At 38.9% G+C, this 26,789-nt stretch overlaps 2 protein-coding genes and 1 non-coding gene across 3 annotated transcripts in view; 1 reads left to right on the top strand and 2 right to left on the bottom strand.

Moving 5' to 3' along the window:
* The window catches only part of LOC116780028 (zinc finger RNA-binding protein-like), a 57,209-nt gene extending 34,180 nt beyond the window's left edge, over positions 1-23,029 (bottom strand). The window contains exons 1-8 of the mRNA XM_032674530.1: positions 22,993-23,029; positions 22,665-22,749; positions 11,634-11,916; positions 8,437-8,581; positions 7,413-7,631; positions 5,137-5,378; positions 3,954-4,145; positions 729-1,017 (exon numbers count right to left, since the gene is read on the bottom strand). Of these exons, the coding sequence (XP_032530421.1) occupies positions 729-1,017; positions 3,954-4,145; positions 5,137-5,378; positions 7,413-7,631; positions 8,437-8,581; positions 11,634-11,916; positions 22,665-22,749; positions 22,993-23,029 (1,492 nt within the window). The remainder of the gene's footprint in view (positions 1-728; positions 1,018-3,953; positions 4,146-5,136; positions 5,379-7,412; positions 7,632-8,436; positions 8,582-11,633; positions 11,917-22,664; positions 22,750-22,992) is intronic.
* The window catches only part of LOC116780036 (syncytin-A-like), a 1,173,168-nt gene that overhangs the window by 552,601 nt on the left and 593,778 nt on the right, over positions 1-26,789 (top strand). The window lies entirely within an intron of this gene.
* On the bottom strand, positions 14,776-14,912 carry LOC116780095. Its single transcript, XR_004354327.1, has one exon. It is a non-coding gene; the product is annotated as a small nucleolar RNA SNORA66 (small nucleolar RNA).

Below are 26,789 nucleotides of genomic sequence, written 5' to 3'. Positions count from 1 at the left end.
TTTTTATTTTAGTAAGCAATCTTTTACTTTATATAGTTGCAATTGCCATCATTCACTTTCATGCTTTTTCAAGAGATAGGACTGAATGGGAACAACTCAGCGAATATATTTTAATTTTTTTCCCATCAGATTTATTTTCTCTTTTTGCAAATGGATCCAAGAAAGTACCTCAAAACCTTTTAACGTTTGTACTAACAAAGGTAGCATATTTTGTGTTGCAACTGCATAGGTCTTTCTTTCAAGAGCGGGTTATCTTACTGTTGAACAACTGCTTTCTGTCTCTAAATGTCTGTCATGCTTATTTCAAAAGTTTCCACTGTTAGATTTACAGTGTTTCAACAATGTTTCAGTTTCCCAGTTGCCAACTGCCAACCTACTGCAGTTTGTCTTAACAGTCCATGCTGTGAACTGAAATTAGGACCAACTGGACTATAATCTGCAATACTCCAACAGCTACTATATAAGAAACCAAAGGTGGGAGGTTTCTTATGAAGGTGAGAGAAGCCTCCAGGAAAGGTCAGGTGGAGACAAAAGGGCAGAAAACAGTATAAATTGTGAAGCAAAGTTTTTATACACATTCTTATTTTCCCCTATCAGTAATTCCCTCAAATACAACAGAATTACTCATGCATAAAGTTAACTAAATACATTTGTACTTGTTGCACTAAAATCTTTAAAAAATGTAGAATAGGTTAGGTTTCAAAATAAAGACTGACTTCTGTACTTGCCAACAAAGTTTATTTTTGGTGTAGATATTTTCTTTATAGCTATATTAGCAGCAGTTGAAGATGTTTTGTTGTTGGACACAGTGTTAAGTGGTGCATTTGCCATGGGAGCAAGAATTTTCACTGCAGAGGATGCAACAGAGGAGGTCACAGTACTGCTGCTAGTTGCTGTATTTGAAGCAGAGGCAGTTGGTTTCGAAGCAGATGCGGATGTTGAAGTAGCAGCTTGGGTAACCACATTTGGTTCAGTTGAAGGAATGGGTTTGCCAAGTTTTGTGTGCAACTTTACTACCTATAAGAATAACAAGAAATTCATAATATTATCTCCCTGGGGTAGCTATAAAAAAAAAATGAACTTGTTATAGGTTATTGAAGCTTTAACAGAAACATCATTAAATAGTTATATTGATATTTTTATTTTATTTTAAAGTTATTGCCTCTTTACAAAAAGTGATCTCAGGGAAAAAAAAGGGACATATAAAAGTTCTTGTCATCTGTAACAAGGAAATATTTAATACTTAGGTTGCTTATTTCCACTAGAAATTTAGACATTTACTCCAAAAGTTGTGTAGATGAGAACAGAAAACCAATAAACTCACAAGCCAGTAAAACTCAAGAAATAGTTTGAGTAAAATGTTTACAATGTGACTGTTTTGTTGCCTGGTTGCTTTTTATTCTCCCTCGAAAAATTGTAGCACATTGAACTATTTTAGTTCCAAATAATATTTGTAAATAAGTTATTTAATTCAGATTCAACACTGTCTCTTTTCATCACTACATTTTAAGAGTATTTATATTGAAAGACTTCCCAGGTTACCTAGCAAAACTGAAGATATTCTTTAGACAAAGGCTTTCTTTTCTTTTTGTTAAAGCACATCTGCAGAAAAAGTTAAGGAGGATGCAAGAGGCATATTTCAGAGTCCTTTAGTATCTCATTGAAAGTTAAGAGGTATGTGCTTATTCTTAGAAGTAATAAAGCAGAGGCCTTTTTACAACACGCTTGAGATAGAGTAATACTTCTTTTTGGTGACAGTTGATCATCACTAGAAAAGGCAATGCATGTAGTCCATAAGAACAAAACATGCAAAATGAAAACTAAAGACTGGGTTGTGAAAGTAGCAGTAAAAAAACCAAAACAAATCTGCTAGATATATCTTCAATGCAAACACATGTACACACAATCAGGTTCAATAAGGCAAAGTGTTGGGTCCTGCACTTCGGTCACAACCACCCCATGCAGCGTTACAGGCTGGGGGAAGAGTGACTGGAAAGATGCCCAGTGGAAAAGGACCTGGGGGTGTTGGCCAACAGCCAGTTGAACATGAGTCAGCAGTGTGCCCAGGTGGCCAAGAAGGCCAATGATATCCTGGCCTGAAACAGAAATAGTGTGAGCAACAGGACTAGGGAAGTGATTGTCCCCCCCATACCTCAGCACTGGTGAGGTCACATCTTGAATCTTGTGTTCAGTTTTGGGCCCCTCAAAACAAGACAGACATTGAGGTGCTGGGGCATGTCCTGAGAAGGGCAACAAAGCTGGTGAAGGGTCTAGAGTGCAAGTATTAGGAGGAGCGGCCGAGGGAGCTGGGGTTGTTTAGTCTGGAGAAAAGGAGGCTCAGGGGGGATGTTATTGCTCTCTACAACTACCCAAAAGGAGGTTGTAGCAAGGTGGATGTTGGTCTCTTCTCCCAAGTAACAAACAATAGGACAGGAGGAAATGGCCTCAAGTTGCACCAGGGGAGGTTTAGATTGGGTATTAGGAGGAATTTCTTCACCAAAAGCGTTGTCAAGCATTGGAACAGACTGCCTGGGGAACTGGTAGAGTCACCATTCCTGGAGGTATTTAAAAGATGTGTAGATGGGGTGCTTAGGGACATGGTTTAGTGATGGACTTGGCAGCATTAGGTTAACAGTTGGAGTCAACGATCTTAGAGGGCTTTTCCAACCAAAATGATTCTATGGTCTGCACACAAGTGTATACATACACTTCTTAGTTTTTCGTTCTTATTTTAAGCATGTTTACCATCAGAATACAGACATATTGTTGTCACGTAATATTATAAATTTAAGTTCAAGCGACTCTTCAAAATTACTTTTTTTCCACTTGCATGGACAAAATTCTTCAGTGTACCAAAGAAAGAGTCCTTTGAGACTTCATTTTTACACTGATGACAACCTAAATTAGCATTAGTTAGCAACTATCTATGAGGAAGAGAAAGTGACACCCAAATATATAAAGATAGTATATTATCATACTCCATATACTTATAGAGTTACTGGGCACAACTCAAAAATTTAATGGCTCAACTTCATTAATGAAGGAACAAACACTAGGCAAGTCTATTTTAATTATAGTTTTTCTTCTTCTCCTAACAAAAAATAATATTGGGGAAATTATTTTAAATTTGCTATGACATTTTTTGTAATAGGAACAATATTACCAATGCCGCTTTGTACAGTGTTCTGAGATATAAAGGGCTATAAAAGTCCTAATATTAATACTCTGTTACTCACATTAATCATTCCATAGTTATGAGCAAAATCTGTAATATCTAAACACACGTTCTACACTGCACCATTCCATTTATTGTTGTATGGTCAAATTTAGAACACAGGTCACAGAGGTTCACAGCGCAGCTCAGAGTCTTTATTCCACAATGCTCACCTAACTGCACCCAGACATTAGGGAAAGCATGCTTACCAAAACTCTTCAAACCTACTCATTATAAAATCTACTACAGGGCATTGTTCCTTGCTTCCATATGCCAATTTTCTTTGCAAGAAATACCAAAAAGTGACACGTAATCCCATCCCTTGGTACTGACTCAGTTTAGAGTGTTTCAAAGTGCAGAGAGTTTCACAGCATCAGATTAGAAAAGTGTCAACAGAAGTCTTGAAAAGTGTTAGGGGGCACAAGCATGTTACTGCATGTCCTCATGGACACTTTTCCCCCATCTTACTCTACACCTTCTTCCTACAATTTATATACCTTTCCCAATATATCCTCTTCTCATTGATGCTGTGGCAATATGTTTTCCCCCTTTCTCCCAACAAGGCCCTTCTAATAGTGAGCTTAAAGATAAGTTTGAAACGAAAAGCAGAACTAAACGTATTTAAACAAAACTATTTGAATTATATACTGTTTCTGCATACTTTCTCCTCTCTGAGAAAAAAATAATGGGAAGAAATATATGACTGACTTGTATAATAAGGACAAGAGAAAGTTCTTACTTTCTGATGCTTGGCTCCACGGATATGTGCAGCATAAGCATCTGCTCCTGTACAAGATACATCGCAAAGCTCACAGCGCAACTGATTTTGAGTTCCACGAGCAGAAGTGCTGCTGCTATTGGTGTTCTGGGAAGCTTTTAATGCCGCTTCTTTCTTTTTGTGTTTCTGGCCTTCTAAGTGTTCTTTATAAGTCTGTTTAAATAAACAATACAACTGGTTTTGTACTGCTCCTTCATCACTCATGTGTATACATGTAATATAGAACATAGCATAAAATACATGCTTTGTATGAAAAATACTTCCTACACTGAACATTTCTTCCATATGACATGCTATAAGGCATAAGCAGGCCACTTCTAAAACCAAGAAATTTTCTTCACCACCAGGATTACACTTTTAGGTAATACAATATGGTCTTTTCTCCTCTACCTTCTCACTTCCTCAATCAAGTACTGGTCAACATATATTACCATTGAAAGCTTGATAAGATCAGAAAACTGTGCCTCAGTTGCAGTTTCCTACATTGCATTGAATTATTCTTGATTTTGAATTTTCCTCAAACTGCAAGACCACAGTTATTAAATGTATCCAGACAACTAAAAAAATAAGTTCAAAAGAAGGTAGCGCATAAATAAAGTTGTGCTGAAAATAAAATACAGAAGTTGTTATTTGTTCCTATACCAGCACTGGCAATCTATAGAGCAGATAGGGTGAGAAATAATGACAAATTTACCTAAAGAGTAAGAATTGTTTAGCAAAACACACACACACAAACACTGCATGAATTGATATCTACTTTTTATGCACTTGTACCCACTGTGAACCTAAACTGGGATGCTGGAATACAATGAATACATTTTCAAGCTTACCATTCACAAAGTTTTGAAAAAATTTTTTTCTAAGAAGTTTGTTATGCTAAAAAAAAAATAAAGTTCAAAGTTTAGAATACTTCTGGAGTCCAAAGTACAGTTGAACCTTCTCCGTACAAGCTAAAGGGATGCATCTTTTTGGCTTCTCATATGACCTCTTTCTGTAATAGCACACATTTTCATTTCATTATTCCTTTAGTATAAGTATAGAATCAGGTCTTTAAAAATTAACAAATATTCTTGAAGGGGCCGGTTTTTTTAGCTGAAAAAACGATGACTTAATTGCATAGTAGAATATTACATGATACAGGTACCTGTGGTCCAGCACAGCTGATCTTACAAACATCACAGTAGTGGATCTGGGGTGGTTTGGGAGGTTGCTTTGGTTTCAGTTGCTTATTTTGGAATGGTGCCTTTTTAGTAAAGGTGGTCCCTGTCCAAGCAACTGTTGCAGCAGCAGCAGCTGCTGCCACTGCCTGTTTCTGCTGCTGCTGCTGCTGGTAATAGGATGATGCAGCTGAATACACTGCAGCTTCATAGCCAGAATAAGAGGTACCTCAAAGATCAAAATAAAATAAATGTTACATCACTGTACATCATATATCAATTACATAATGCACTAATTCCAAGCATACTGCATAATAGAGTTGGGAGGAGGGCAAGTTATAAATGATTTATTGAGATCTTGTCAGGCAGTCTGAATTTTTCTTGATGTTTCACAGTACACAAATACATAGTATAGCACTTGTATCAGGAATATACTTGATTTTAGACAAAACTTTGCAGACATGTTGTTCTGTTAAGATATATCAAAGCATCCCTAAAGAATATGTGAAATTTCCTGGTACATCTGGTAAGACCAAGTATGATACAACAAGAATTTTAAGAAAAGATTTATCAAAGGTCACTTAAGTAAGCAGTCTTCCAGAGTCAGATTTACTGTTCAAGTTCCAAACTGAAAAGGACAGATATTATGTAGAGGAAGGGAAAAAATAAAAGAAGATAAAAGATAGAAGGGCTAATGCTATTACATTTTATTTCAAGTGGGTTGCTTGCCTGCTAAAACCTCTGCAGCACACCCTGTCTACACACTCCTTGATTTCTAGTATCAAAGTTTAATAAATCAAGGAAACTGGGCTTTCATATCTTTTGAGCCAGTTTTCCCATAAACTTTATACATCTACTGGTTCAACTATTTTAATCCTCTGATCAAGTTCTGTTTAACGAAGTCTTAAAATCCCTTTTTAAACAAGAAACAAACCAAAACAGTTCAAGGTAGCTATAATATGCCAGTTGAGTACCATCCAGCCATAAAATTAACATCTTTTCATCTTTAACTACTTTTTGGATTTCTAATGTTTGGAGGAAAGTCTTTTTTTGTAGCACTGTTATAGTTTAGCTAAAGGGAGATTTTTTGGTTGAACTTTTTCATATCATCATATAGTTTTGGAGGGTACGAGGGACACCTCCTCCCTCTCTCTGCACAGGGTGAGGGCAGAGAGGGATAAGGGGGTCCCGGCGGGAAGTGTCACGAGAACTGAGTGGGATAAAATTTGCTAGCGCTACCGGAACTCGCTCTCTCTGGTTCTGGTAGGGAGTATGAAGGCAGGAGCGCGGTTGGGCTGCTCTCTTGCCGTGGTTTTTTGGCTCTTGCCGTTTTTCACTGCCTCGCCACCTCCTTGCTGCTGGCAGTAGCAGCCACCGCCAACCCACGCTCCAGCTTCGCGGTTCCCGTGCCAAGCAGGGCTCTCCCATTGCCGCAGTGACCACCATGTTCTGAGGACTGCCGGTGCCTCTAACGTCTGTAGCTGCAGTGGCGCTGAAATGATTTGAGAGCTCCTATTTGTGAACTTTCACATGTCGCCCACTCGCGCAGCCACGACTCCGCTCCGGTTACATTGCGATCACGTGACCCCATTAGGACTGCGTCGCCGTCTCGACAGCACAGAACTGAGAGAGTGGTTTTAGGTGACATTTTTTTTGCTATTGTTTGATTTTGTTTTGATCTCTGCTTTTAGTAAAACTGTTATTAATTTTCCTACTTCACTCAAACGTCTCGTAATTTCAAAATATTTCATAATTTGGGGGTGGTTTTTACTTCATCGGAGGTCTTGCCTCTTGGGACATATTGTCATTTTACTAAGACAAGTACCTATTCTCCTCCCATCTTGGGTCAAGACAACCCAAACTTACAAGATTTATATTGGACTGCTCCTCCTTGTCTCTATAATTGCTGTTTGATGGCAGCATGCTCCAAATTTCCCTGGGTTATATGTGTGTGGATGTGTTTCCTTATTTTTTCTATCCCCCATCTTTTGCCTCCAAACTTTACAGTAAGTCACAAAACACTTGTGCACATAGCAATGCTAACACTTTGTATATTCTCACATGTAACAAAATAGGCACATACAATCATCAAACCTCCTTTAAAGATACATAAAAACATCTTGCCATTATTATGATTTAACTGGTTGATACTTCTCAGTAGACTGTGATGTAATTGAACACAAACTGCTAAAACGCTGAGTATTTAAATCCTCTCCTATAACAAATGTAAAGATCCCAGCAACATAATATGCAAAATTCTTACCAGAGTAAGTAACTGCTGTTGTACTGTATGTTGCACTTTGAGTATAGGATGGAACAACAGTAGCTGCAGGTGCTACTGGCTGCACAGTAGAGGATACTGGATATATAGAAAACGTAGTTGTTGCTGGACTTGGGGTTGCAGGTTTTATAGCTGTCACTTGTCGTGTTTGCTGGGCTTGGGTATACTGAGTTGCCCCTTGGCTGTATCCTGCTTTTGGAGCTAATTAGGACAGAAAATAGAAGTGTATAAACATTGATATGCTTTAGTTGAATGAAATGCAAACCATATTAAGTGATATTTTAGGATATGTTAGGGAATAAACACATAACTGGGTTTTGGTTTAGTTTGGTTGGGTTTTGCCTTTTTTTGTTGGTTTTTCGGTTGGTTTTTGGGGTTTTTTTGGGGTTGGTTTGGGGTTTTTTTTTTACAGTAATGGTTATGCATGATCTACCATATATCACACAACTGTTTAATCATGTCACAGCTCACACTTGTAAGCCTCAGATTTATTTATGTATTTTTAACTGTGCTGCCATATTTTTAAACAACCTTCTTGTTCGGTGGTTTTACTAGAGCACACACTAAACCAAAGTACATCTAAACTTTCCAATTATTTCTAATTACAATTAAAAAAGTAAATAGGATTTACGCTTTGCAGTATTTATGATACAAATAATCAAATAACTATATACATTAACTAAAGAATCTTAAAAAAAAGCCTTTCTAACCAAGTTATCATCTGAATCCACCACTGACTTTTTCAACCTACTTCAGCAAAAATGTTTGTCTAGAAGAACATTTTGAGTGTATTAATAACAATCCAAACCTCAAAGACAGTTATTTATAGCAATGTCACAATAATGTTCAAGTTCTAGGTGCATCAAGTTTTTCTACACATTGACAGGGATTACGTCAAAACAATAAATAAATCCAATAACATGAAATATTCAAAGACATATTTTTAAGCTATTAAAATAGTACACAGACTGTGTATAATGACAGGAGTTTGAATTATGCCACCCACCTGTCTGGTAATATGATTCAGCTACTGAAGGTTGAGGCTGGGCAGCAGCAGCCACAGCTGCAGCAGTCGCTGTTGGTTGTTGATAGTATTGTTTGCTGTCATAAGCTACAGCTGGGGCAGTAGATCGAACATAAGAATAGGAATCCTAAAAATTCAAAAAAGAAAACCCATCAAATTTCTCCTTAAGTATATATCTGGAGTAATAAAACTCACTACCAGAGTCAAAGAATTTTCTTCTATTCTACTTAAGTAGCTTAAAAAAATATTTACAGATATGGTGTATACTAATATATGCATTAAAGAAATTAAATTTATGTTTACAGATACTTCAGGCCTGAAGACAACCCTGATGGTCTTTTTCAGACATAATATAGGACTTAATCTCATGCTATTAAATCACTTTTTCCCTTCCAAATTATTTTTGTTACCAAAAAGCAACTCATTGCACACTAGTTTTTCATAATGATTGTATCAGATTACATTCCTCTAAAATATGAAGGAAAAAAAACACCAAAGATCTCCACAAACCACAATATATTCACAAGTTTACAAACATGGAACCATGCTCTGCCCTCCCTGAGACAGGAAGAGCCATCAGAAAAAAAAAAATCAAGGGGGTCCTGTGTCTTTCCCTTGGGGCAGGCAGAAGGCAGTAGTTCAAAGAAAAGGGGTGAATGGAGACAAGTCCTTGCTCAGGGCAGCAGGTGAATACCCCCCTTGCTCACCTCACCCTCCCAGGTGCCTCTGTACAAAAGGTAGGAGGATGTAGAAGGCCAGTCAAAGGATGATGAGGATGAAGGTCCATCTACACCTGTGTGTTCCTCAGCACAGGAAAGACATGGACCTGTTGGAGCAGGTCCAAAGGAGGGCCACAAAGATGATTAGAGGGATGGAACACCTTTCCTATGAAGAAAGGCTGAGAGAGTTGGTGTTCAACCTGGAGAAGGTTCCAGGGTGACCTTATTGCGGCCACTCAGTTCTTAAAGGGGGCCTATTAGAAAGATGGGGACAGACTTTTTAGTAGGGCCTGTTGTGATAGGACAAGGGGTAATGGCTTTAAACTAAGAGGGTAGATTTAGATTAGATAGAAGGAAGAAGTTTTTTACAAGGGTGATAAAACACTGGAAGAGGTTGCCCAGAGAGGCAGTAGATGCCCCATCCCTGGAAACATTCAAGATCAGATTGGATGGGGCTCTGAGCAACCTGATCTAGTTCAATATGCCCCTGCTCATTGCAGGGGGGTTGGACTGGATGACTTTTAAAGGTCCCTTCCAACCCAAACTATTCTATGACCCTTTATTGGTTTTAAAAATCCCATCACCGACAATACTTTTCTTGGTTATATTTCTTAGAGTATGAAAGGGATACTTTTAAAGCCTTCTCTACTTTTTGGCCTATCAGCTATTCCACTGGGGAATCATATCCAGTTTATAAGAGCAAGGTAAGCAGTCCATTTGAAACCTCCAGAACTTAGGAGATGGTTAGTAAGCTTAGAAAGGGAGGGCCTGGAAGACACTATATACATGTACATATATTCTCCCATCCTCACTATATTTATAGCAAAGCACAGAGTTGATCAACTGGGGGTAGCAAGGCATGAACTACATTAGCTAATGTATACAATTTCTTTTTATTGCAAAGAAATATAACAATAAAATCTCTTTTCCATCCAACTTATGTAAAGTAGAATTGTTTTTCTTTAATTTAGGGGACTCTTTTCTGTCTGAGTGCATCTAATAACTGACTAGTTTAATGAACTTGTAATTATGAGTAAACATGCTACTGGAAAGACTCCTACATTTCTATTCATTACCATATGTAACAAATTACAAAGCCATACAAAGGAATTTATACAGCAACAGTATAGTAGCTTTAAGCAAATAAAAATGCAGATTAGAATCTAGATAATGCTTTGATAAAGTTAGGACCAAAAGCTAAAAAATTTTTACAAAGGACATACTATTTCAATGTCCTCTGTCTCATAGTAAACGCACATTTTAACTATGAGTCACAGCATAAGAGTTTGATAACTTGCACATAAAACACCAGCCTAGAAATATCCACTGAAGATTGACTAACAAATGCTAATGTAGCAAAAAAGCTGATAAAAATACAAATGAAGCTCACATTTCTAATGGCAAACTACCTGGCCATGTAAAACCCTCGTCTTTCTGCATCTAAGCTGACTGATTGAAACTGATGGGCTGAGGTTACTGATATGTATATACCCTTGCATTTTGTCAATCTAGGCAGACAGAAAAGAATGCAACTTCTCACTCAATGGAGTAAACACTTATGTTAAATAAGTCCCAAGATAACCTCTACAGACAAATCTTCCAACTGCAAAACTGATGCAACATTGATTTGTACTGCTAAGTTTCTTTATTCCTGAAGAGGAATAAAAGTCACCGACAGGATGTTGTTTCATACATTTAAGCCAGTTTAAGAATGGGGAAGTTGCCTGAGGTACCATGATCCTACATGTCCTACATGATCCCACCTCCATCTCTTGCATTGGCACCACAACTGTGCAGAAACAAGAAAATTCTGCAGAAGCCTGTCAATCCTGTGGAAAGCTGCTATTCCTTTTTTAGTTAGTTAGCTTTCTGTGGAATCCTTATCCTGAACTGACCCACCCAAATGCTGACAACTGCTAGATTCAACATGAGGAAGTGTCAGTAAAGGTCAGAGCAAGATGAAAACAGACAGTTTCCTTTTGTAAAAGCCTGTAGCCACACAAGGTTAGGCAGTGGTCTCACAAAGGGTACCCAAAATCGACCCAAAAGACAGTCCCTCTTCTAGGGTAATCTTCTATCCTCTTACATTTGGTGCTAGAGCTCCTGTAGCAAAGAGGAATCTGACAAGGGAACTACTTCTATCTCCCACTGAAAATTTATTGGAACAGTTTTTTCATCTAAATCAGTTCCATGACCCATTTTACTGCATGCCACTTGAGCATTTAGGCTAGCTGAGACAAGTATTACAGCAGTAGTTCACAAAATCATTTGGAGATAAATATCAATTCATAGCTTATTGTTATGCATGATACAAGACTGCAGTCACTTCATATTCTATCAGTTTTAGCTGCAATTCATGGAAGAAAAAATATAATGTTCTCTTATCCAAATAGGCCTCCTCCTTTTAACATATTTAAAAATTATACAAGTAATTGTTTGTTGATTTTTTTTTAAACACACCTGGTAATTCTGCGTAGTGACAGGAGGTGGTGGTGGTGGAGCTTCTTGTTGCCTCTGTGTATAACCATAATCTGTAGCTGTGTGCGCTGTAGGATAGCCTCCATAAGCAGCAGCTGTTGCAGCAGCTGCAACAGCTACTGGAGCAGGCCTGGCTACTGCAACTGTAGCTGCTGCTGGAGCATAGGCTGCAGTTACGGTGTGCGCAGCAACTGGTGCCTGGTGAACAGTGTAGCTGGCAACTGTAGTTGGATGGGAATAAGCTACACCCGAAGCTGGCTGCTGGCTACATTGGAAAAAGACAGTAAGTAAATAATTAGATTAATTCAACATACTAAGCTAATGCCTAAACATTTCAAACTCCCAAATTTGATTAATACTTGTCTGTTCTACAAACAGACCTATAACAGCTATTATACACTTTAACGGCTTTTATTACCTCTCATCCACCCCCATTAAAAAGGCTGTATCATTTTGAAGTTTCTGTGAATGCAGATATATCATGCAGGCAATGACTTTCTTCTTAGCAAGGAGTGGTGGTGGTGATGTTCCACTGCTTGAAAAGAACCCAAGTCTTTAATTCAAAATAATACAGAAGTCTTACACAGTTATCTTTTAACGACCAATAAGTTTTTAAGTGTTTTAGTGGTTCTTCAATAAAACTGATTGTAAGGGTAGATATCCTTTCTGGAAGATTTATGGCAAGGAGATTAGAGCTTGTTTCACTTAGGAATGCTTTCTTGCTTAAGAAGAAGCACCTTGCTCAAAGATAATTTGGCTGTTTTCTCCTCTTGCATTCCAGAGGAGACTTACATGGTATGAGGAGATAAACTCACACAGGTTACAGGCCTCCATGTTAGAGAGGGCCTGGGGCGGGGGGGAGGCCAGAGAAGATAACCTTGACGGGAACAGGAGGCATGTCTTTCTGAGGCAGTGCTTTTTTCAGCACTGCTAGAAGTTTTTCCCTTGTAAGTCTAGTGTTCTAAACTTTGGAATAAATTTTCTGGAACTCCCTCCACTGCTTGACATTTTGGGGATACGTGCATGTTAACTTACTTCACACTGATATACCTGTCAAATTAAGAAAAATACTACTTTTCTGTGAGAGCTCATTACTGATATGCACTTGCATGATGTTTTTCAGTAAATCATATTAAAGCAATGAGAATTTCCATGAAAAATAGCTCAGAACTCTTAAATTTAAGGCAGAGACACTTTAAATATTTCTGATACGGGATTTTTCCCACAAAGATTGAAAATTATAAAAGCTGGCACCACTCGCTCATACAGAAGTCCACTGCCTCACAACATGAAGCATCAAATGAACACAAATCGAGCAAGACGACTGCTAGCAGAGCTCTGGCAATCTTCCAGGCACATGCTGAGACTAATTTGCTTCTCTTAAATGTGCAGGTAGGACATTAATATGTGGCTATTTAATAAGAATGAGTAAATATTAACAGTGGAAATAAAAAATGATGGCTTCAAAGGCTTAATTATTTTAACTAAAACTAATATTGTTGTCCTATACTGATCTATAACTGTGCATTATTATTAAAAGCCTACAATAGCTATTTTTATTTTTAAACAAATAAAGTGAAATAGGCAAAATATCACTATCTGGAACAATTATATGAAATGGGGAACTGAGTGATTATGAAATTTTTAGTACACTGTACTGCTTTTTAAGATTTAAGAATCTCTATAGGGTTTCACATCTCCATAGTACTATTAAAAGATTATCCCCTGATTTTTAGAAGAAAATGGAAAAATGAAATCTCACTAGAAGCCAACATACTCAGTGGCAAATTGGAATTTCAACATGGTTATGCTCAAAACCAAAAGGAACAAGTTTTTTTCCTAAAGACTGCAATATTCTTTCTGACATAACTATCAGAAACAAAGCACCTTGTAACTATAGTTACTATTATTTTTGCAAAAGACATTTCCATAACTTTTGTTTAATAACTTATTTTTTTAAGAAAAACTGATTTTGTAATTTTAGTTACAGCAGAACCCATTAACTTCAATATATTTTTAAAAAATTCTTACAGCAGAAACTCAGAGAAAATATTATTATGGGACTTACATACCTGGATTCCACTTTCTTCCCATCTCAGGCCCCTGTTTGCTTAAAAAGCCACTTGCATTTCATCTAAATTTAATTCACTTGTGAATTGTTCATTTCATTTTCAACTTCTTTGCATAACAGTGGAAGGAAAAGACCTGAACTGCTTTGGTATAGCTCTCACCACTGCTTGAAACAATTCCTCCTACTTGATGTATATAGACAGTTTCTCTGTTTTGTCAGTTTAAAGTGAGAAATCAGACTCTATCAGAAAATTCAAGAAGACTATTTTATGATGGTAAAAGTGAATGACAATCTATAATATTAGGCTGTATTATCTACATAACTAACAGTACAGAAGCGTAAAATATTAAAATGTTCTGAGGTAATTCACATTATCATATGTATCTACTAAAAATACATTACATTGGGAAAACAGGCAGTAGACTTTATCTCAGACTGCACTTGAACACATCAACAGTCTAATACTGCCAACAAGGAAAAGTCTTGCTCCCCACTCTTATTCTTCTCTCCTCCCATATACCAAACCTGGCTATGCCATCCTATTCCATCCCTAGTGCTAGTTCTGCTACTTGTCAAGCTATTCAGTGCACTGATTTACCTCAATCTAGCAGAAAATTATGAGATTATATTTTTTGCTGAGCTCATTTTCTAATGTGGTAGAAATGTTAGAAACATTGTAGCTCACAAAACAGTCTGCTGAGTGCTAGAACCCACATAAGTTATACATATGGAAGCAGAGGAAAATAATGGGAGAAAGAGAACAGGGACCTGCCCAGGAAGCATTAATTTGGCTCAAATTTCATGAAACTGTGCTTAAATTACTACTACAAAATATAATACAGTGTTCACAACACACTATGAGATAACAGTATCAGTCAGTTTATTAAAGAAAACACTTTTGTTCTCAGAATATATATATATATGATTTAAACTGCCTGACAGTTTTCAGTGTTTAATATTGTGAAGAGACTGTGATCATTATGATCAGGACTATTAGCAAGATTCTGCTAACAGACAGTTTCATTTCTTCTGTGCTATTTTTGTATCAAACTTCCTTGTCATGGTACAGAATTAACAGCCCAAATAATTTGATTTCTAAGGCTAATATAGTTCTATGACCATGTTTATTTTAGCAAATCTGTTCCCCTTGCTTCTGCAACACCATTCAGAGCTAGCAACCAAGTTTGCAAGACTACAAGAAAAATATTCTAGAATTGACTGCTACTTCCTTTTTAAAAGTTACGTTACACTATGTTACAGAAATTCATGTCAACATCTTTTCTAAATTTATGTTTCTTTTTCTCCCCATGGTCTTACTGAAAACCTTTTAAGATTAAGATGACCAGATACTTTCAGGTAATTAATTTATAATAGAAATATTTTTATGTCAACTTCATTTAACTTACAAGAGGTTTTTAATCCTTCTTTGGTGATTAGTGCCTCATCACATTTGCCAAGATGAACTTACCTCCTCCCAGACTATTTTGCCAGACTCCCTCTTCCACTGATCTTTCTTGCAATTGTTCTTTGCACCTATCCTAGTATTATCTATTCTTTCTTTACTACAAATGGCAAGAACTGTATGCATCATTTCAGATAGTTTCAGCTGTGCCACTCACTCTGCTCCAGACTACTTTCTTTCCAAACAGTCTAACTTCCACAGAGCAGTTATCTGTGTATTGACGATATTTTCCTTGTATCAAATATCATGACACACCACACTAATATAAATAATAAGACTCAAGATCAATCCCTAGGGTACTCTACTGCAATTATTCCTATTTGCTAATCACTCCTCTAATTCTATTAACCACCTCTACCAGCTCCATCTCTACAATTCTTTTACTAATCTCTACCTTAAGTAATAATTTTCCATATTGCACCACATCATGTATTTCAACTTAGTCTTAATAAATAAGACTCAAAAAACTTAGGCACTTGATCAAGTTATTAGAGTAACAATGAAATACAGTATGTCAGTTGAACTATGGTAACAAACCACGTGTGTTTTTTACCACAAAGAAAGTAATTCAGTTTAGCTTAATTCCCCAACACAGTGGGAAAAAGTTGAACCAAATTACAAGCAGACAGAGAAGCTAACTGATTGACCTGGTACCTTAGCGAGTTTTCTTTGTAGATCAATTCTCTTCCCCAAAATAAATTCTAATATCCCTATTAGTATCTTTGAGTTCAAGGAATTCTAGTGCTCTTCATGTGAAAAGATATGCAGTCCAACTGGCTTTACTAACTAGACAGAGCTTAAAAGTGACAGAATAATTTAGGCTGAAACAAAGATCACGAGATCATCTGTTCTAACCCTGTGCTCAAAGCGCAGCTAATTTGAAAGTTACATTAGGTTTCCCAGGGCTTTATGTCCAGCCAGGTTCCAATCATCTGCAAGAAAGGAGAATCCAAGATTGCTCTAGACAACCTGTTCCAATGTCTGAGCACTCTCACTGTCAAAAATTTTTTCCTTAGTTTATAAAAGATTCATTTGCTTTTGAAACAAGCAAATGAGCTCTAGACCAACATTTACTTAAAGTAAACCCAGCTTGTGAACATTCAATTCAAGGTAACTTCATATTACAATTCTTACAGTATTTTGACTTACTGTCAAAATAAACATCATTCTTTGACTTAAAAAGTTATAGGCAAAGGACTTGGCAGCTCCAAATCTTACTCTGCTGCACTGCTTTAATAATACCTCTTAGTCCAGAGATTTTCATTCAAAAAGAATATATTTTATTCATACCCCACCTATTTCTTTAGTTGATCATAATCGTAACAATGCTTCCCCACCAAGCTCACTTTAATTTCTATTTTCTAGGAACAACATACATTCTTCAACACTCATCTTCCAGCTTGGATTTCTATTTCACTGTGTTTTCACTATCATAGCCACAGCCAGTTTACAGGCTACATATTGCACTCAATTGTTCTGCTCCAGATTCTGTAGACGTATAGAGATATATGGTTTGGTTTTAAGGCCTTCCTTGGCAACCAGCTTGTAACTAAGGAAGTGGCCGTGTTCTCAGTACTCCACCTATTCCTTTAAATAAACAGAGGTATAAATATGAGGGGAGGAGACACTGAGGCTCTCTTCTCTTCTGGCGAGGTCTGGAAGCAACAGGTTTCCTACATCCAGTCTTTGCTCGTGTGCGCTGAGGCCTGCTGTGGCCTGTTGTTTCTCTTTCTGATCCGGGAAGCAGTCTGGTGGCGTGGCGTGATTCTGTTTTCTCAAGGGAAGTATTGAGATTTCATTTTGCTAGTTCTTTATTTTGCTAGTTCCCAGGTTTCGATTGTGCATATCTGTTTTGGTTTTCTTTTTTGTCCCTTTTTCCCCTTTCCCTTTTGGGGTGTTTGGGGTTCTTTTTTATATGTACATAGTATTTTAACTGTATATAATTGTGATATATGTAAAAATATATATATTTTGATATAATTCAGTTGGTTTTGGTTTCTTTCAGTTTCTACAGGTTTTTTTTCCTTTGCCCAAAGGGGAAGGGGGAAAGATTTTTGCTATAGTCTCGGGGACTTGGTGGGGAGCCAGGTCCAAACTTACTCATAGTCCAGAGATTTTCATTCAAAAAGAATATATTTTATTCACACCCCACCTATTTCTTTAGCTGATCATAATCGTAACAATGCTTCCCCACCAAGCTCACTTTAATTTCTATTTTCTAGGAACAACATACATTCTTCAACATTCATCTTCCAGCTTGGATTTCTATTTCACTGTTTTCGCTATCACGGCCACAGCCAGTTTACAGGCTATATATTGCACTGAATTGTTCTGCTCCAGATTCTGTAGATGTATGTTTCAGTCAACTACAAAAGGTCATTTCCAGCACCTTACCTAATGTTTTTCATCTCTCCCTACCTGCCCTAAACTACTTGCATATCCCTATTTCCCTATGCTCTTTGCTTCCTCCTCCCAAATAAACTCACTTTTATTCAGAAGTTTTAGACCCCAATGTATACTTAGCTTGCTCTTATCTTCCATGTCTTACCTAAAAAACCTCAAGATCAAGAGAATTAATTCTTTACACAGAATTATTGTACTACAGTGCATGAGAAAAGTTTGGGGGTTTTTTAAAACACCTTTGACTCAAATATTTGAATAACAACTACACTAAATTCTACTGACATTAGTGATGGAAAATAGTGATGTTTGTGATGCATTAGTATCAGAAAAAGTGCCACATATTATGAAATACCAGTATATTAAACCTCCTAGATAAGGCTGATTGCAGCAAGCTGTAACCATGTATCTTTCTCCACAGTAATCTTCAATTCCATGTCATTCTGATTTTCTGGGGAGTGAAAGGCCACACCAGCTCACAATCTTGCAGAATTCATCCATCTACTTCTCTTTACTCAGTTGCACACAATGGACAGCTCATTATCAAAACATTGATGTTATTCAAGTCTAGATAACAGCCATGTTCACAATGATAACCTATGACAAAAAGAACTGAGCTTGAGACGTTATGTCTGCCTGAAAACTATCAACTACTAACATTTTCCCTGTCAAAATCACAGATTCAAAGAATGGCTGTGGTTGGAAGAGGCCTCTAGAGGTCATCTGGGGGGCCAATCCTGTTCAAACAGGGCCACCAAGAGTCAGATGTCCAGGACCATGTCCAGACTGCTATTTGAATATCTCCAAGGAGGGAGACTCCACAAGCTCCCTGGGCAACCTGTGTCAGCGCTCAGTCACCCTCAAAGCTTAAAAAGTGTTTTCTGATGTCCAGAAGGAACCTCCTGCATTTCGGTTTGTGCCCATTGCCTCTGATCCTGTCACTGAGCACCACTAACAAGAGTCTGGCTCTGTCCTCTTTGCACTCTTCCTTTAAGTATTTATATACGTTAACAAGATCCCCTATGAACCTTCTTATCTCTAGGCTAAACAATCCCAGTTCTTTCTCTCAGTCTTTCTTAATAGGCGAGAGGCTCCAGTTCCTTCATCATCTTTGTGGCCTTTAATTGGACTCTCTCCAGTATGTTCATGTCTATCTTGCACTGGGGAGCCCAGAATTGGACACGACTCCAGGTGTGGCCTCACCAGTGCTGGGTTAGAGAGGAAGGATCAGCTCTTGACCTGCTGGCAATACATTGTTTAATGCAGTCCAGGATACCTTCTTTGCTACAAGGGCACATTGTTGGTTCAAGTTCAGCTTGGTGTTCACCAGGGCCCCCCACGACCTTTTCTGGCAAGCTGCTTTCCAGCTGGGTGGCCCCAGCATATACTGGTACATGAGGCTGTAAAAAAGCTAAAATCGGCAAGTTCTCTATAGAAGAAAAAAAACTTCACTGGTATGGAAAATTGTATTTAATTCTTAAAACATTCTATATTTCCTGCCTTAAGCTACTACTTCACTTTCCTAGGTACCAATAATGTAACTACACATTAACCTACCATTGTTGCATTTAAGTAGCAGACAAAATTTTACACATAATTTAACACCCCAGAGTTAAGCCTACAACCATCAATCCATTTTGAGGTTACAACAAAGGACTATACCATTAACAGAAAAGCTTCCCTTAGTGCTCAGTTCCTGAAGACATGAGCCTGCTGCAAATTTAAACTAGTTGACAGACTTTCCTCCTAAAAATGACAAAGACTCCTCTGATTTGTGTGGCACCTTTCCTTCACAGTTACCACCACCTCCTCTGTCTCCCCATTGTTAGTCAACTGCAATACTGGCATACAGCTCATGCTAACAAACCCAGAGTTCCTTATTGCCTTTCTAATGTTGGCATATGTCCTTTGAGAGTGAGACCTCAATTATTTGAAAATAAGTCTATCAAAATCTTTTTATAAACAGCAGTAACTTACTGGAGACTTCTTGTGTAAATATCCTAGAACAGCATGTTTAAGATAGCATTTAAGACTAACACAGATTGAACAAAGGAGAATCAGCATCATGCAGCTCAATCCTATTCACTGAAATCCCTTTTGCTAAAAAGACATATTCTTTAAGATGTGATGCAACTCAGGATAGCACAGGCATAAAATTCACAGAAAGCAAGCATTTGGCGTTTTTACCACTATGGTATGTGTACATCCATCCTATGATAAAACTATGATTACTTTCATTCCCCAAGCACTATAACATGGGGTGCTGTGCTGGTTTTGGCTGAGGTAGAGTTAACTTTCTTCCCAGTGGCTAGTATGGAGCTCTGTTTTGGATTTGTGCTGAATAGAGTGATGATAATATAGAGATGTTGAGGATCAGCACGGCCAAGTCAGATATGGCAACACACTTTCTGAGCCCTTTTTAATTAAGAATGGTGTGAAACAAGGCTGCGTTCTCGCTCCTACCCTATTCACAGTCTTCTTTAGCATGATGCTCCAAAGGGCCACAGCAGACCTCGATGATCAGGACGGTTTCTACATTCGATACCGTACTGATGGAAGTCTATTCAATCTAAGGCGACTGAAGGCCCACACCAAGACCTTAAACCATCTTGTCCGGGAGCTGCTTTATGCTGATGACGCTGCCCTTGTTGCCCACACAGAAGCAGCCCTGCAGCGTTTAACATCCTGCTTTGCAGATGCTGCTGAGCTCTTTGGGCTGGAAGTCAGCTTAAAGAAGACAGAGGTCCTCCATCAACCTGCACCTCAGGAAGTCCCCCATCATCCCCACATCACCATTGGCCAATCAGAGCTCAGCAGTTCTTTACCTTCTTAACAGAAACCAAAATCTTAATACAAGGTTGAGACCACACATTTGCACACTTCTCTGTCCAAACATTTCTCAGTGTCCCTATCTCTCCATCGGCATCCCCACATTTCAGTCAGCCAGCTTCAAAATAAAAGCATAACTATGTCTCTTCTTCAGCACTGAATCAAGAATGCTAATATTTTTTACACATGAAAAACAAGCCAATATTAGGTTGTTCATGTCAGAGCACACACACTAAGTAAAGAGGACTAGTATCACCATATTTCACATTTATTTCAGGCTTCTAAATAGATGGATTAATAATTACTTAAATAAGTAAGTCTTGCATTGCATATGGGTTTATAACCCTAGGCCCAATACCACTACTAGCACAAAGGTACTGCAATATTCAGAGAAATATTCTGTATTGGTATTTGCATAATCTAATGCTTCTCTTATTAAATCACAATGTCATTACATTAAGCTAAGCTCCCTTTTAGACATTGACTCCTGTGTTTTCTGCTCAAAATATTAAATTCATTCTTATGAAAGGACTGCTTTGTCTCTTCACTTTCAGACCTGGTAAATATACAAACCATTTAAAGGATACAGTCTTTTACTAATACATAAATGGAATAGTATCTTGTGCTTGTGATAGCAAAAGAAAAAGCTTCTTTCAATCAGTATTTCCATTTTCTTAAGAATACATTTAGGATTAACTATGAAAACAGTTTTGAATTTGAACTTTATTCCAATTATATGGTTTTAAGGAAATTTCAAATTAGTTGTTCATGTTCTTAAGTCTACAGACCACCTCAGCTCCACAATAAAAGGAATAATAATTTAAAAAAATGAATCTCCACTTCAAAATTGTAGATATATGGATCTCAGTTTAGTATTGACTTAAAGATTATTTACTTACAAAAAAAAAATCCTGTTATTTAGAAACTCCTTCATACCCCATGACAATCCAGTTTTGAATTTCACTATAACTGTCAAGTAAAACATAAACATACTGTGAGCACCTAATCTAAAAAAGAACAAAAAGATGAGCTAAATGTAATCCTCTCCTTTAACTATTATACATTGGAGTAAATGAAAATTAATTTGTTTAATATCCATTTCCAGAAAAGAATAGATTGGGAGTCATTCCAAGACACCCATAAGACTGTATATTCCTGAAACTACGCCAGGTATGCAATTTTGATTAACTAGTTAACAGTAGCACACATCTGCATTTGTTTGTTAATAATCCCTCATATCTCATATTTGTTTTATTCTACTATTTTCCCCATTAACCAAAACTTAGGAGTCAAGGAAGGTCTTTATTATAAATTTATGAAACAAATAATGTAGATTCAAATGTGAACTTCAAGGTGCTACTCCAATACAAGCCAAAAATGTGAAGATGTTCTTGATTGTATCTGGGTTTTGCCAAATTAAGTAATCTGATTTCAGAAAAAGTGAGACAATAGATGCTACCAATTACTTTTTAACAGTCTGATACACAATTTGGATGCACAAAGAGTACAAAGATACAAAAGTTTAAGGCTGCATATCTATACGAAATGTATGGTTACAGGTCCCTGAGCTCCACAAGACCTGCCCCTGAACTTGGATATCCAAGTAGGAAATCTTTTTAAAAGGTGCCTGGCTCTGAAAGCATCTTCTCTACTTTCTGATACGTTAATTATAACGTTGCTTCAGTGGAATGGGAGAGTCCCCTGCATTTTCTGGTGCTTCTACTCTTCCCTTATCTATCCAGTCTCCCATAGGTTGGGTTGGTGTAATTTTAACACGCGTTAAAAAGGATTCCATCCTCCCGCACTGACATAGGGGGAGGCAAAGACTTGGAGAGCAAGCCCCGCCTTCACTGAAGGAGAAGGGCCCAGGGGCAGCAGATGGTAACTTGCTGGTGTTGTTGACTGCAATTTTAATTTAAGGGCCTTGGGACCTGATACTGCCTCCTCCATGGTGTCCGGCTCCACCTCCCCACCCTCACACCACCGGGGATACAGGGAGGTCCTTACCAGGATAAGAAAACACACCTGCGGACAGGGCAGATAAACAGAAGGGTCCCAAGCACAACCATCCCGAAGGAGCGAGTTGCAAAAGCAGCCCCCACACGGGGCGGGGGATGGGAGCAGTCCCAAGCACTCACCCCGAGGGGGCGGGGAGATCCCGGTCAGGAACACGAAACCGGAGGCGAAGAGGGAAGTGACTCCGGGCAAGGACAGAGAGAGGGGCGGGTCAGGGAGGGGTCGCGGTGGTTACCTATACTGGGCAGCAGCCCCGCTATGGGTGAATCCAAAGTAGTTGCCGGTGGCCATTTTGGCATCTTCTCCCAGCCGGCTGGGCACTGTGGCGAAGATAACCAAGTGGCGGCGGCGGTGGTCGGGACCATGACAGGAGGCCAAGCAGGAGGAGGTGGGGAGAGAAAGGGACAGACAAGAAACAGAAAAAGCGCGCGAGCGCAAGGTCAGGCATGGCGCCTCAGGACTCCTGTTTCCCCGCCCCGCGCGCGAGTCGCATCTCCTCACCGCCGCCACCCCCCCACCCCCTCGCGCACGGACACCCATAAACAACGAGCGCCGTTGCTTACCATAGGTGAAAGAAACTACCGGGCATATAGGAATCATGAGTGCAAGCTAGCAGCGACAACGGCGGTTGAACTCTCAACTCTCACCCCCCTCCTCACCGCCGCGCGCGGTCGCTCGCTCCCTTCCCCCCACACACCTACAACGACAGTGCGGCCAGCCTAAGCCCGTGCGCACGCGCGAGATGTGTGAAGGGCCGCTAGGAGTTGTAGTTCAACCAATGGCTACGCCCCCGACCGCAGAAAAGAGCCCTCAGCGTCGCGTAGGCCGCCACCACACTTAAAGCGTAAATCCTCATGCACGGGATGTTGCAAAGGCTCTTGGGAGTTGTAGTTCCCCTCCCTGAGGCCCAGGCGCGAGGAAGAGCTGCTCTCAGAGGACCGCTGCAGGTACCATCCCGCCTGCCTGTCCCCTTTGTGAGAAATTGAAACCCAGTCGGGTAATTTCCAATCAGAATTTATTATATGATAAAAGCAAATTCAGCGCTGGGTGATCAGGGAAGGGGTTCAACAACTCCCAACGCCTGTCACACCCAAAGAAGACAGTTGTTCTACATTTATTTCCAGCTACTACATGAATATTCATTATACATAAGTATAAACATTACACATTGTTAGGTACATGAGTATAAACATTACACATTGTTAGGTCATACATTCAACAGCTATTTCTTAACAAGAATGTTATCTATAAGCATCCATAATATATTGTTAAATCAGACATTCAGCAGATGTTTGCTTGTTATCTATACAAAGTTATAAATTTTAAGAAAGGTGCTATTATCTAGCTAACTAAACAAAATTCTCTCACTATAAATCCTACACAAGGTAAAAGGGAGGTAACTTGTTTTATCTCTTTATAGGGGCCCAATTAAGTTTTACGATTTGTTTTTCTTTTCTCTCTCCAGGTCATATTGACCTTACACTGTTTTCTCTTAATTAGCCCAAATCATTTTCTCAGTTTATCACAATCCCTCCTCTCTTTCTATAAAATTATTGATTCGAGTTTTTTGCTCTAATCTGGACATTATTAATTTGACATTTTCTTCATCTCGGGAAGGTGGAGTTCTGGTGACTAACAGTACTTTGGCACTTTGAGCCATCTTTGGATCTGTCGGCATTGTTGATATTTGCATTCCTTGTACTACAGAAACTATCAATCTAATGAAACAAGGGATTAAACATGGTAAAAATATTATACTGGCCAACGCGCATAATAAAAAGAATCCTACTTTCTTCCACCAAGCTGTTCCTAACAAGTTATCCCACCATTGACTGTCGAGCATGGAGTTCCATTTTTGTACAGGTACATGAGTCAGTTTTCTGATATCCTTTGCGATATCCATAACTGCCTGTCTATTATCATCAATTTGTAAACAACAATCTGAAGTGTTGAATTTACCACACACACCCCCTTCCTCAGCTAACAGATAATCTAAGGCAAACCTATTCTGATACACAGCTGCTCGAGTTTTTGATTGCTGACTTGTGATTAGATCTAGAGTTTGAATTGTCTTATTGGCTACTATTTCCATGACTGCTTGAAGGCGGATAATTCTATTTAGCATGTATATGGGGGTTCGATAACCCCAGGTCCCATCTTGGGCCCAATTAGCTAGTCCATAAGTAGCAATGATTCGTTCAGGAGGCCATTCATCATCGTACCACTTTTGGGTTCCTCCAATGTCATCCCTTTTTTCTCGGCGTATGGTTCCATAATCATCATACAAAGGTACACCTAAACTCATACCTTTTTCAGGGGGCAGTAAGAAGAACCCTGGTTGGATTATACCTAGTGTACAGACTCCTCTCCAGTCTTTAGGGAGCTGTGTATATGCTCGCTTTCCACATATCCAAAATAATCCTTCCGGAGCTACCCATTCTAAATCGGTACTACCTGCTTGGTCCCAATATATTTTTAATTCTTTCATGCTCTCAAAAGGGTTTTTCAAATTTGTTTCATTACACCACCAGCTTTGAGCTTCATCATGCCAAGTACAATCTGCAGTCATATTGTTAGTCCAATATCCTAATGGTTTTTTTGGCCACCAGTATTCTCCTGTGGTATTGATTATTTTCACTGATAGGCATGGGGACTCTCCTACTTTAGTTTTATATATTTCCCTACCTCTCCGTTCAATGCATTCTTGCCCAACTACGTCAGAAATTAAAATCCAACCTTGGGGCCTAGATTCTGATGCTTTCTGGGAGTGATTCCATTTTAAAATTTCCCATGGGGTGAGACCAGTACCTTTCCAGGGCCACTCTTCTGTCATCAAAGGTCCACTACAAATCCAGCACTTAGGTAAATTTAAGGTTTGAATAATATGTTCCATTAGATCAATATATAGGTTAGTTCCATAACCCGGGAGTTGCCAATCTTCTCCTAGTTTGTCTTTCAATTTCTGGTATAAGTCACCTGTGTTGGAAGGCTTTCCTTGTGTTCTTTCTTTTAATGTAGTTTGCACCCTCTGTTTTATTATTTCCTCCTTTTTCAAGTCCTGCATTCCACCACCATCAGAAATGTCCCAATGGCCTTCTTGAGTGAAACAAATCCATTCCTCTCCCTTAGGACAACTAAGTCCCAGCCTGGTTCCTCCTTTTCCTAAATTTTTTGCTACCCATAGTTGCCGAGAACCCGTGTTGCAAGCGTTCAGTTGTCTAGAGTCACAGTAGACTTTGTTGACAAATGAGTGGTAGCTTAAGCTTTGAATCATATGGCCTTTATATCGTGTAATTTGGTAGCATTTTGTACACTCGTCAGACAGGACGTGAGCCCAAAAGCAGCCGAGTATCCAAAAGGGTCCAGCATAACTTAAGCCTCCACGGCCCATGCCCGAACGGGGTTGCATCCCGTGGCTGGCTGTCAGTGGCAGGTTCAGAGGTTAACCTGGTCTTGCCCCTTTCAGATTTTCTAATTTAATTAAGGCCCAGTTTTTCCATTTCCAGGTAAAGGTTCACTTTATCTCACAACAACGGATTCTGTCAACAAAATTATTATTCCCACTAATTAATCAATATATAAATTGTTAGCCATTGTGACATTCTTTACATGGAGTCTATAAAGTTAAAGTCATCCAGCGGGCAGTCAATTTGGGCTGTTTCTCCAGAAAATTTCATCACACTGTATCTTAATGCTGCATACCAGTCAGTTTCAAATATTTCCCAATTTACTGGTAATAACAATTCCCACCCACAGAACAGCTTATTTATCTGTACTGACTCTAATTGGGGTTTATCTCCTTGCGTGTCACGACACTCAGGGCAATGTATATGTCGGTTAAAGGCCACACAGGACCATTTACGGTGACAGTGCCTACACTGACACTCTACCCAACCATCATGCTGAGCCCACGGATGTTTTATACATCGTATGCGATCTGGTGGTGGCGGTCCAGGAGTTAGGGGATCTTCTTTTTCAAGGTCACAAGCTAACACAAGGATTGGGTTAACTAAACGATTAGTAAAATATGCGCCTGCCCCTCCACTCTGCCAGGGAATGGCTCCTTCTTTCCAGGAAACAAACCACTGTCTCCTAAGAATTTGTCCTGGGGCCAATTGAAATCAAGATCTCAGGCTAGGTTTTATACAGAAACTTTCAGGAAATACCTGTCGGGCCTTTAAGTCTCTTTGTTCTGGGGATAACTCATTCCAGCCTTCGATATGTCTTCTCCATTCAGGTGATGAATTCATAAAGGTTTTTTTTGGAGTTTAAGTCGTAGGTCCCCAGGCGTTGATGACACAGTCCACTCTTTCAGGGGTGGTGGAGCAACAGGTCCCTTCACTCTGGTCGCGTGTGTCCA

The sequence above is a fragment of the Chiroxiphia lanceolata genome, chromosome W, assembly GCF_009829145.1.
Source record: "Chiroxiphia lanceolata isolate bChiLan1 chromosome W, bChiLan1.pri, whole genome shotgun sequence".
Lineage (NCBI taxonomy): Eukaryota > Metazoa > Chordata > Aves > Passeriformes > Pipridae > Chiroxiphia > Chiroxiphia lanceolata.
The sequence above is the reverse complement of the archived record's forward strand: the minus strand, read 5'-3'. Positions and strand labels throughout refer to the sequence as shown.